Genomic DNA, 12,882 nt, shown 5'->3' with positions numbered 1-12,882 from the left:
GTTTATTTTATTTATTTTAGGTGTATATTTCATATTTATCTCTTAAATATCTATACAATTTATTTTTGTATTTAAAAATTTTAATATTTAATATTTTTTATTTAAAATATTATTTTTATGTTATTTATTAAACTATTATATTAGTCTCTTCTTTAAGATAATACAAAAAATAATTTCTCATAAAAATAATTTATTTAATTATTAATTAAATAATAAAATACTAATAAATTAAAAATTAAAAGAATAAAAATACTATAAAAAATACTGTAAGAAAGTTGAATTTTATCATTTTAAACTTGTGTTATTAATTTTAATAACTTATTTATTTTTTTAAATAATTTATGTATGATAAAAAAATATGTTTACTTGTTTAGAGTACAAATTTTACTATTATATCTATATGTTTCTGCTTTTAATTATACTTTTAAGTATTCTGGATATATTTATTTTATTATATTATATTTTACATATGAATATATGTTCCATCATATAATTAAATAAAGATATGAAAAAATTTAATAACTAAATTAACCATTAATTATGTGAGTAAAGAGTGATTTACGGCAGAAAGAGGCGCATACTGAGAAGGACGGCAAAGTTACGGACGACGGAAATTCAACTAAGTCGTTAAAAGATGATGTACTGAAGAAAGAGAGATTGCATGAGAGAGAGGGCAATAAATGGCGACCATGTCGGCGCTTCTTGTCACGAACGGCGACTGCGATGATTGAAAGGATAGAAACTACGTGGCGAAGAAAGAATGGAGGAGTGAAAATATGTTTTAATTAACGAGAGTAGAGTTTTGATATTTTAAGAAATTATACCATTATCAATCTCAAATAATAAATTACAAAATAATCCAACTATAATTAAGATTGACCAATTAAAATATGACACATTATAAAGAGTAACTTACATGTTATTTTAGAAGGGATCGGATAGAATTCACCGTGTATATATATATATATACGAATAAAGTTTTTACATAAGCAACTTACTTTATATTTTAATTAGTCGTGAAAATGTGCGTTGTACAAATCTATACATAGACTTTCTTTGACATTAATTTTTGGGCTTAATTTTTATTTGTATGATAACTTTTCCTTTTGAGAAATGATATATTCTCATGTAACAAAAGTACCGAAATTTGGTATTCACTTAGATATATCTTAAATTTCAGGGAAGGAAAAGATCAGCAAATAATAAAAACTAAATGGAATTCATTGAAGGTTAATAAGAAAAGATTGCACAATTGAGTATAATGATAATAAAATTAATGTTAGAATGATATATTAGTAATATAAAATATTTTATATAGTTGTGTAATTATTAAGGTTACGAGAATCAGATTGATCAATAAATTAGTAAGGCGATTGGTTTATTGATTCAATAGTCCGATTAGGGTTGAACTAATTTAATTAAATATTACATAAAATTATTAAAAATTTTATATATAATTTTAAATATGTAAATTTAATAATTTTTAAACTAATAAAATTTAAAATTTTACAATTTTCACATAATAAATTATCTATAATTTATCAATAAAAGTTTATAAACAACTTCAAACATCAAAATTTATAACTAAAGTAGATCGAAACATACGTAAATGACAAACACATAATATTTTACCACCAAAAAAAGCAGCAAAACAAGTTTTCAACTAAACAAAGGCAAAGAATCAACAGAAAATCAGTAACAACATTAACCATCAATAAAATTAACTCATAAAATTAGAAAACTAGGAAGCCAACAACAATATTATTTCAAAAAATCAGCAACAACATTATTTTAGAAAATCAACAACTCAAGATAATCAAAAATTAACAAAATTAGTAGTTTAATACTATTAAGTATTAACTTAGCAACTTAGAATCAGTATTATTAACGAAAGTATAAAAACAAACAAAAATAAATTCAAGCTACAGTGCTTGAGAGAGAGAGAGAGAGAGAGAGAGAGAGAGAGAGAGAGAGAGAGAGAGAGAGAGAGAGAGAGAGAGAGAGAGAGAGGAACGATGCCCGTAAGCGACAGCACACTCCACCCGAGGAGAAGGGTTCTTGTCGATGAGTTTGAGCTCTGGAGTCAGTGGGATGGTGGCTGGGTAAGTGAGCAAGTATCGAAGAGGGTTTAGACCTCGGGTTGGGGTTTTTGGAGAGAGAGGAACGATGCCCGTAAGCGACAGCACACTCCACCCGAGGAGAAGGGTTCTTGTCGATGAGTTTGAGCTCTGGAGTCAGTGGGATGGTGGCTGGGTAAGTGAGCAAGTATCGAAGAGGGTTTAGACCTCGGGTTGGGGTTTTTGGAGTTTTCAGAGAGAGAAAGGGGTGGGAGAGGGGATTTCGATCTTTGAATCTTTTTTTTAGAGGTAAATACCAAATTAGTACTCGAAAGATTCTGGTGTTGACAAAATGGTACCTAACTTTTGTTATTGACAAAATAAATCTAGAAAGATTTAAAATTTGATAAAAACACCAAAATGTAAAAGCATGACGTCACATTGAACGGAAAATGCTGATCTGGCAATCATAAGAGCTTCAATGATGGCAGCAGAGAGCTTCGATGGTGTTTCTGGAAAGGAGGGGAGCTTGCAGCTGTGATAATGGTATTTTCGCATCTCATTCTCTCTTAGTCTCGCATCCCACCTCTCGTTCATATTTCTCTCTTCCTCTTTAGTTTGAAGAAAAAGAGAAGATTGAGAGAGAAACAGAGGAGAGAAGAAGAAAAAAGCAGAGAAGCGAAAGAAGAGGCGCCGGTGGAAGGAGGATTGCTGCTCGCTGTCACCGTTGTTGTCGTGGTCGTTGCAGGGGGAGAAAGTCCGAAAAGTACAGAGAAATGCAACTTGAGAGAGAGAGAGAGAGAGAGAGATGCTGAGAGGACATGGGTATGACGGAGAAGAGGAAAGAGGGAGATGTCCCGTCGTTGCATTGTTGTCGTGCATTGTCACCGTCCCTGGAACCAGTTGGAGTTGTTGCCTTCGACACAAGAAAGTGAGCTTGATTCTTCTTCTTCCCTCTCTTCTGTTTCTCTCTCAATCTTCACCTCTTCTTCAAGCTAGAGAGGAAGAGAGAAAGGCAAACAAGAGGTGGGATGGGAATCTGAGAGAGAACGAGATGCAAAAATGCCATGATCGCAGCTGCAAGCACCCCTCCTTGCTGGAAATGCCATCGGAGCTTTCTGTCATCATCACTAAAGCTCTTCCGATTGCTAGATCAGTGTTTTCCTTTCAATCACTACAACAAATATGGCCTTTAGCAACGCCAAATTTCGCAACGCCTTAAAACCGTTCTCTTAGATAGGTTTAGACAACGGTTTTTTAAAGTGTTACTGTTGAATTCAGTTTTTCATCAATTTCTAGCAACAAAATAAAACCGTTCTCTTTGACTATTTTAAAGAACGGTTTTATAACCGTTACCATGATTTGGCTTTAAACAACGGTTTTTTATTGTTGTTTAAAGAATTGTACAAAAGAAACGCATTAAAACCGTTGCCAAAATACTACACTTTAAAACCGTTCTATTAGATGGTCTTAGACAACGGTTTTTACAGTGTTGTTATTGAAGTTCATTTTTTCATTATGCTATAGTAACAAAATAAAACCGTTCTCTTTGACTATTTTAAAGAACGGTTTTACAACCATTATAACAATTATTTATGAAACAACTATTTTCTAATATTATTTAAATAATTGTACAAATTAAACAATACTAATAAAAATAATTTCAGATAATTATATAAATTGAAACTATGTTTTCTATAAATACTCAAAAATTATTGTTATAAATAAATAATAAATATTATTTTAAAAAAATAAAATTAAAATAAATTTATTATAAATATTATATATTATTATAAATATATAAAAAATATTATATTTTAAACACATAAGGCTAAAATAAATTTATAATAAATATTATATATTTTTATTATAAATATATAATAAATATTAATATAAAGAAATAAAATTAAAATAATTTTAAAATAAATATTATATATCTATTATTGATTATTATATAACAAATATTTTTTTTTAAAAAAATAAAATTAAAATAAATTTATAATAGATATTATATATTTTTATTATAAATAATTATTTTGTTATAACAAATATATATTTTTTGTTAGAAATAATTATTTGAATTCAACAATAGATTAATAAATAATATTTTTAAATAATTTTAATATAGTATATTAGATTTTTTTGGTGACTATAGTATATTAAATTTTAAAATTATTATTCTATCCACCCATTTTTATCAATATATCTATTTTATCTATATTCTTTTATAAAATCTCTCATTCCTAACTAAATTCCCAAATTAAATAAAAAACTCTAATTTCCAAATTCTAAAACCCTAAACACCCCCCCCAACACTGAGCACACAACCCCACTCATAAGCGTAACACATACACACACGGACAAGAGAGGAGGAAGGAGAAGAGGACGGCGCCGGCGGGTTAGGTGCCGCCGTCGCCGTCGTTGCCAAACCCGAAGGAGAAAGAGAGTCCGCAAAGGGAGAGTGAGGGACGGAGAAGAGAAGCCGCGCTAACCCCGCAACGCCTCCGTTGAGCGGTCGCCATCATCGTGCGAGAAAGGAGTAGGAGCCGTCGAGGGGTCGCTGAGCCGCTGCCGTCGCCGTCGCGTTCGTTTCTGTCACAGAAGCTTCCATTTCCGTCACTTTCATGTTGCGGAGAGAAAGAACTACGCATGAGCCAGGGGCCAGGGAAAGGGAGCCACCGCCGTTGCATCCTGGCTACGCCGCCGTTCAATTCGTTGTTTCATCATGGCCATGGAGAGGAATGTGAATGGAAAAGGAAACAGGGAAGCTGCTACCTGGGATTTGAGGAAAACGGCTCTGTTCTGCCTCGCCTCTAGGTTCTGCAAGTTGCCGGAGTCCTCAGCCGCCGGGAACCAGCACTGGAGCTGCCCAGAATCACTACTGCTGCTGCCATGGGAGCTGGTATTGGAACCACTGATGGAGCTGCTGTGTTTAGTGATTTTCGCGAGTTGTGACATCGAGGTAGGGAATATTTTATTAAATTAAATATTTTAAACTTTGAATGCCTGAAAAGTTTACTGGATTATTACTAATAGTTGAATGCTTCATATGTAGTGGATTTTGGTTGTAGATTAAATGTGTGACTGGTTGTGCCTCTTGTTGATTTTACGATAGTAAGGTAGAACATGTTGATATGTGTATGCTGTAGTCTGCAAGAGTGTGTTGAGAAGATACATGTCTAATGTTGTTCTGATTTTGATTTGGAAACTGGTTCTCTGAAAATGAAAAATTCCTATAGCTGTTTAGATGCTCTCTTTACTAACTTTGTTTCTTATATTCTGATTCACAGTTTAAGATAGCCCTTTTTTCTACTTTTCATTTTCTTCAGGATTGAAATTGTAGATAAATGCTTTTGCCATGACATAATAGAACAGATTGTTGATTCTTTGGTGAGCTTTACATCTTTCATTAAATTTAAGTACCTCTAGCACAACTTTATCTTAGAATTTCATTTATTCTGCTGCTAAAATGTCTTTAGTGTTGCTTTTAGTTGTAGTCTCTTATCTTGTTAACTCTATTTGTACCAGCTAGTCTTGATTAACATCTATCTATTGTGAGTGGCTTAACTTTCTGGTAACAGTTCACGGTTTCTTTTTCCATCTAATTACTTAAATTTCCATTAGGAAAGAGTGGCAAGTGAAACAAATGATGCATGGTGCATTTCTACCCTAAATATACTTAAAGAAGCTTCGCCATTGAGCTTGAAGGTTTCCCTGAGATCAGTGAGTTTCTTTTTCTTGTCAAAACTCATTTGAGTTCTTGATTACTATGCTTTCTTCCTTCCATACGAGAAGCTACTTACTATAATGTAAACCGTCTAACATTTTCTTGTCAAAACTCATTTGAGTTCTTGATTACTATGCTTTCTTCCTTCCATACGAAAAGCTGCTTACTATAATGTAAACTGTCTAACTGATGCAGATACGAGAGGGTAGATTTTAAACTCTTGATCAGTGCTTGTTGCGTGAGTACCATACGACTTTACAAGCAAAATCTAAGCAGATTTCTGGTGACTTTTGTGAGGTAATGAACATTGCCAGCATTACAAATCCAACATCATTCAAAGATGAGGTTTCTAGGTGGTTTATAAATGTGAGACATTCTTTGCCTATGAGCTAGCTTTGGGGTTGAGTTAAAATAGGTTATAGATTTCCTGTCTCTTGGCAATTTGTCCATCAATTGTTGTTACTTTTATGTTTACAGTTGAGTTAAAGACTCCTGATATTATTCTTAATTTCTACTATTTACTTTGATGTTGTCAAATGATGGCCTTATTCTGAGCTATTTTATTAGTGGTGATTTGATTTTAGTGAGTTCATATGGTTTGATTTGCTGTTTAGTGCTGCTTTATCCTTGTTAATGGTTGATTTCATGCCTTGTTTTGATTGAGCAATGATGCTGATGGCCTTATTCTGAGCTGTTTTATTAGTGCTGATTTGATTTTAGAGAGTTCATATAGGTTGATTTTGCTGTTTAGTGCTGCTTTATCCTTGTTAATGGCTGATTTCATGCCTTGTTTTGATTGAGCAATGATGATGATGGCCTTATTCTGAGCTGTTTTATTAGTGCTGATTTGATTTTAGTGAGTTCATGTGGGTTGATTTTGCTGTTTAGTGCTGCTTTATCCTTGTTAGTAGCTGATTTCATGCCTTGTTTTATTTGAGCAACGATGATGATGGCCTTATTCTGAGCTGTTTTATTAGTGCTGATTTGATTTTAGTGAGTTCATATGGGTTGATTTTGCTGTTTAGTGCTGCTTTATCCTTGTTAATGGCTGATTTCATGCCTTGTTTTGATTGAGCAATGATGATGATGGCCTTATTCTGAGCTATTTTATTAGTGCTGATTTGATTTTAGAGAGTTCATATGGGTTGATTTTGCTGTTTAGTGCTGCTTTATCCTTGTTAATGGCTGATTTCATGCCTTGTTTTGATTGAGCAATGATGATGATGGCCTTATTCTGAGCTATTTTATTAGTGCTGATTTGGTTTTAGTGAGTTCATATGGGTTGATTTTGCTGTTTAGTGCTGCTTTATCCTTGTTAATGGCTGATTTCATGCCTTGTTTTGATTGAGCAATGATGATGATGGCCTTATTTAGAGCTGTTTTATTAGTGCTGATTTGGTTTTAGTGAGTTCATATGGGTTGATTTTGCTGTTTAGTGCTGCTTTATCCTTGTTAATGGCTGATTTCATGCCTTGTTTTGATTGAGCAATGATGCTGATCGCCTTATTCTGAGCTGTTTTATTAGTGCTGATTTGATTTTAGTGAGTTCATATGGGTTGATGTTGCTGTTTAGTGCTGCTTTATCCTTGTTAGTGGCTGATTTCATGCCTTGTTTTGATTGAGCAATGATGATGATGGCCTTATTCTGAGCTATTTTATTAGTGCTGATTTGATTTTAGTGAGTTCATATGGGTTGATTTTGCTGTTTAATGCTGCTTTATCCTTGTTAATGGCTGATTCCATGCCTTGTTTTGATTGAGCAATGATGCTGATGGCCTTATTCTGAGCTGTTTTATTAGTGCTGATTTGATTTTAGTGAGTTCATATGGGTTGATTTGCTGTTTGTTCATATGGCTGATTCTGCTTGCCATTTTCTGTTTCTGCTTCTTCTGTAGGTTCTCAATTTTTTCCCTGGTAACATTTTCTTAGTTTAATTAGTTATATTGCTGCTGATTGCCATTTTCGCTTGCTGCCGTTTGATTTTAGTGCTGATTAGTGCTGATGTGGTTTTAGTGAGTTCATATGGGTTGATTTTGCTGTTTGTGCTGATTTGGTTTTTTTGCTGATTTTGCTGTTTAGTGTTGATTTTGCTGATTAGTGCTGATTTAGTTTTAGTGAGTTCATATGGGTTAATTTGTTAAATTCAGAAATGTCATATTTAATGCCAGAATGCTGCCGAAATATCTAAAAATTTGTGTTAATTGAATTCCAATCTGTGAATCGAATTTGGTAATTTCTAAAAATGTCATATATAATTAGTATCTTTGTATAGAGAAAACAGTGAAGAAAACACGAGGACCTACACAATGCTTGAAGATTCATGCAAGACATTTGGAAGATAGAGAAGAAATTACTCTAGATAGTGAAGGAGAGGCAATTGGTCCTACTGATGAAGCTAGAAACAACTTGAGCAAATTTTTGGGCACAGTGACAAGGAATTCAGATTTTTGTCCATTAATTTACACAAATTGGAAGGGGATTAAAGATAAAGAAGCCATTTGGGAATATATTCAAGTGAGAACTTTAGTCTTGTTTCTTTTAGAAAGTATCTGGAAATGTACACATGTATTTTATTCTTACCAACATGATGACTATTTACTACTTATATATTTCAACTCTCTTTTGTTATTATATTTTTTGCAAACTTAGATGATATTGTGGATCTTACAACAATTCTTATAAGTTAAATTTGATGGGAAATGTTCAATTTTTTTTCTTTAGTGACTTCATTCAAATAGTTTAGATTATTTATTGACATTAAATAATTTAAAAAAAAACTGAAATTAAGTTCATTCACGAGAAAACTATTGTAAATAAAAAATTATATATCACAAAAAAATCGTTGTCAATAGTTATAAAAGACAATGGTGTTAAAACCGTTATTTTAGATGACTATAAAATGGCAATGGTATTAAAACCGTTGCCGAAAACGACATCAACAGTAACGCTTTAAAACCGTTGTCCTAGATGGCTATAAACTGGCAACGGTTTTAAAACCGTTGCCGAAACCTGGAGCCAACGGTAACGGTTTAAAACCGTTGGCTATGTGAATAATAAAACCACAACAGTTTAAAACCGTTGCCTATCCAGTTACGATTTTAAACCGTTGTCATGTTAATAGGAACGGTTAGAAACCGTTGCTTGTTGAGTAACGGATCAAAACCGTTGTCTAAAATTTTTCGTCAAAACCGTTGTCTATGCCACTAACTATGGCAACGGTTTTTCTGTTACCGTTGCCTTAGGTAAAAAACCGTTGCCTTTGAGCATTGGTAACGGCCGCATATACCACAGGTCAAAAACCGTTGCCAAAGCGTTGCCTAAAGTTTTGGGAACGGTTTTTCAATCTACGGCAACGGTTTTTGACCGTTGCGAAAAGCCTTGTTTGTTGTAGTGAATGTAACGTTATGCTTTCACATTTGGATGTTTTTGTCAAATTTTATATTCTTTCGAGGGTTATTTTGTCAATAACAAAGGTTAGGTACCATTTTGTTATAGAATTTTTTTGGTACTGATTTAATATTTACTTCTTTTTAAAATAAAAAATTAAAAAACGACGTCATTCTAATGCGTCTAGTCCGAATAAAAAATTCTTCAAAAAATCGGCTCAATTCTGACAGTTTATCGTTAACCGCCAATTCAATCGATTCGTATACTGATTTTTTGTCAGGCGATTTCTGACCTCAACTGGACCAGTTAAAAAATCAATTCACGGTTAATTCGATCGAACCGGCTGATTCGGTCGATCAAATCTAATTTTTAGAATTATGGTAATTATGTTTATTTTTTTAAATGATTAATTATACCGTTAGTGTAAAAAATAGTTATTACTTTTATAGATATACTATTATATAATTAAATATATGTTATACTGTTGCTAACAATGCATTAAAATTAAAATGTTAGGATGAATACTAATTTTTTTAATATGCAAATAAACATTATTGATTCGTTTGCATTATTTTTTCCAAGTCAAGAATCTCGGTGTGCTCTTTTCATTTCGTGTAAGATTGTGTAGTTAACCTAACCCACGCGTCCCTTGTAGTTTTATTCGCTCAAGTACTATAGCTTTCAATTTATTCTTTAGCCTTTTAAATATTCACGACCTGAAAAAGATAATTAAGCTATTTTAGTGTGAAACTTGTTCGATATGTATAAGTACGAATCTAGTACGCACTCAGAAAATTTAATTAAAAGAAATAAAAAACGGAAATCACTGTAGCACTAGTTGTAGACTTGTAGGTAAAAAGATAAAGGAAAAAAAAAAAAAAAAAGTAAAAAATAGCTTAAGAATCTAACCACTTAAATAACTTTATATGCTTTTCTACCTGAAAAAAACAATTTTATGTGATAGAATGTTTTCGGTACTTATCATCACCAAAAACTGTGGAAAAGTTTAGGACATACCGTTCAGAATATATAAACAAAATTAGAGGGAATCTGATAACTAATAAAGTGCCTTTAGCTATAAAATAGCCGAATGGATAAGTTTGTCTTCTAATTAATTAAGCTTAATTATGGTTATGGAAACAGGAAAAGGGTTAAAGGCAAAGTAGTGGCTGGGGACTGTGTTTTTGTATATTGTATATAATAGATATATAATTGTTAAGTCATTGGTTGTTGATAACTACGTTTGATATGAACTTGATGATGGATCCGTTAGATATGTATTAATTGATAGTGCTATTATTATTTATTAGACAATAAGTAAAGATAAAGCACCAATTATGGAAATGTTAAGTATATTCAGAGACATAATTTTCCTAGAAAAACCGCAGTTACTGCTAAGAATACTGTACTACCCCAAACAAAGGAAATTAATTATAGTATTTATTCTTCAATCATTTCATCAAAGTAGAAAAATTTATAATATAATGCTGTATTGCTGTGTATGTTAGTCTTCAATCATTTCACCACTTCCTATTTCACATGGTTACTGATTAAACATTGTTCTTTATTAATTAATAGTGTTTGAGATGTGAATTCAAATGGTAGATAATTAAGGTTCAGGGGATGAGAATTATAGAATTTCTGGGAAGAAAGCTTTCTAAGCAAGTAATGCCGAGTAAAATTAAAATTTAGAGTAGATGAAAACTGTATATTGAATTAACTAATTTGATAATGAATTTATCAGTGATTACAATGAGTATTAGACTTATGTGGAGGGAGATTGCTAAGATACAAAGCTAAAGACTTTCTAACTAACTTATAAACAAAATGTACAACAACCTAATAGTTAAGCCACACTATGTTAAACTTTAACTGTTCTTGTTTTTTATCATTAGCTTTCATTTAGAGTGAAAATAAATTAGGTCAGCTTCACTCTTAACAAGTTAAGTCTGTAAAATATTTAATTGGTTTAAATTTGACATATAATTTATTATAGACTTTATTTTAAGTATTAAGTTTGATCTATTATTGAATCTGACCAGACCTGAAATTTGATAAAAGCTTAATATATATAATTTTTTATTAAAATAAAAAATAAAAATTATTTTAAAAAATAATTTTCTTTCAAAAAAATATTTATATGAAATATATTAAATTCAATCCTTATAATAATATCTAAACTTAATGTATTTAAAATATGAAAAAATATTTATAATAAAACATAACAAATTTAAAATTTTTAAAAAGTATTTTAATAAATTCAGGTAGGAGACTTGATAGACCTATTAAGCTATTTTGTGAGTTTGGGTTTGACCTATTAACAAAATTAGGCTTTTAAATTAGCATGGGTTTAGAACTATTTTATAACAGGTCAGGCCGAATGCAGGCTAGGTTGTGGACCCTGGTAGGCCGCCTGACTTACTTTCACCCGTAGTCTTAACACCTCTTTTAAACTCGAAGTTCGTATTTGATGAACAATTTCATAAAAAAATAGTGGTAGAAGAAGATCAAAGGGGGTTGAAGGTTAATGATGATTGGTGGTAGGGTTAATCTTGGAATTTAACATGTTTTTTAAACGGAGTCTAACAAAAATTTAAGGATTGAATATCTTTGTCGAACATAATTCATTTTTCATGGATATTGTTAAGAGAATAATTAGAATCAAATTATATCAATTAGTATCATTTGTATTTATATAGCGTATCTATATATTAATTGTAGGATTCTATACTTTTATTATTTTGATTCTTCTAGCAGCTATATATACCCCTTGTATATTGTACTTTTCCTCAGACTGAATAATACACACAAACACTTTCTTTAGACCGCTCTCTTATTTCTAACTTGGTATCAAGAGCTTAGGTTATTTTTTTCCAGTAACAATTGGTTTCTAGCTCTTTTATTTTGTCTCCTCTGGCAGTACTTTGTCCTCATTTTTTGACTCATTCCCGACTCCTTGACTCGTCACCGCCGCCACCATCACCTTCTCCTCGTCGCAAGGTTTCCAACGCCTCCAAAATCACCGCCATACAATGCCGGACGCGCCGCCACACGCCGCTTGAAGTTCCCTGTCCGATTGAAGCTCTTCTCCTTCCAGACGCCTCCAACACCATTGGATCAGTGCCCCAGATCAATGGCTTCCGTCATGCCACGTGTCAGGCAGTTTGCTCAACGGACCCGTGCCTGACCCAATCCACTTCGCGACCCGCTGCCATCTCCATGCCTCGTCAGCTGCTGACGTGTTCTCCTCCTCCAATCACGCAGCGCCACGTGTCCTTCCCTACTGATGTGGCAGCTGACATGTCATCCGATGTGGCAGCTGACATGTCATCCGATGTGGCAGACAATGGGACCCTCCCTAAGCTTTTTTGGTGATCTCTTTCCGATTTTGCCGCCAAATTTTTCATTTTCTACTCCAAAATTGCAATTTTCTCTACTCTCTTTGATCTCTGTGACTACTATTATGGAAAAGTCAGATATTTTTGCTGCCATAGACAGAAAGGGTAACTTCTGTCGAAACTGTAACTGTTCCGGGCACCTCTTCTCCGACTGTCCCTCTGTTGAATGTTGTACATGCCACCAGAAAGGTCATATTAGCTACCATTGTTCACAACTGTTCTGCCATTATTGCAAGCTCTCGGGACATTTAATTACTACCTATCCTACTCGCCCACCATGTCCTGATCAACTCAAGTATCATTCTCGTCCCAC

At 32.8% G+C, this 12,882-nt stretch overlaps 1 protein-coding gene across 4 annotated transcripts; it reads left to right on the top strand.

Moving 5' to 3' along the window:
* Positions 1–4,291: 4,291 nt before the first annotated feature.
* Positions 4,292–8,498, top strand: LOC112741657 (uncharacterized). 4 transcript variants are annotated; one of them, XR_011870739.1, is made up of 5 exons: positions 4,315–5,019; positions 5,387–5,447; positions 5,682–5,780; positions 5,980–6,081; positions 8,057–8,498. XR_011870739.1 is itself a non-coding variant. In XM_025790712.3 (4 exons), the coding sequence occupies exons 1-3, from the start codon at positions 4,783–4,785 to the stop codon at positions 5,998–6,000; spliced, it is 357 nt and encodes a 118-aa protein (XP_025646497.1). In that variant the 5' UTR covers positions 4,292–4,782; the 3' UTR covers positions 6,001–6,150; positions 8,057–8,498. The 4 variants fall into 4 exon arrangements, 3 of the variants coding, with proteins under 3 accessions (XP_025646497.1, XP_025646495.1, XP_025646498.1); XM_025790712.3 differs by lacking the exon at positions 5,387–5,447 and having other exon boundaries at positions 4,292–5,019; positions 5,980–6,150; XM_025790710.2 differs by lacking the exon at positions 5,387–5,447 and having other exon boundaries at positions 4,301–5,019.
* Positions 8,499–12,882: the final 4,384 nt, after the last annotated feature.

This window comes from Arachis hypogaea, chromosome 14 (genome assembly GCF_003086295.3).
Source record: "Arachis hypogaea cultivar Tifrunner chromosome 14, arahy.Tifrunner.gnm2.J5K5, whole genome shotgun sequence".
NCBI lineage: Eukaryota > Viridiplantae > Streptophyta > Magnoliopsida > Fabales > Fabaceae > Arachis > Arachis hypogaea.
Note: the sequence above shows the minus strand (reverse complement) of the source record. Positions and strands in the feature narration are given on the sequence as shown.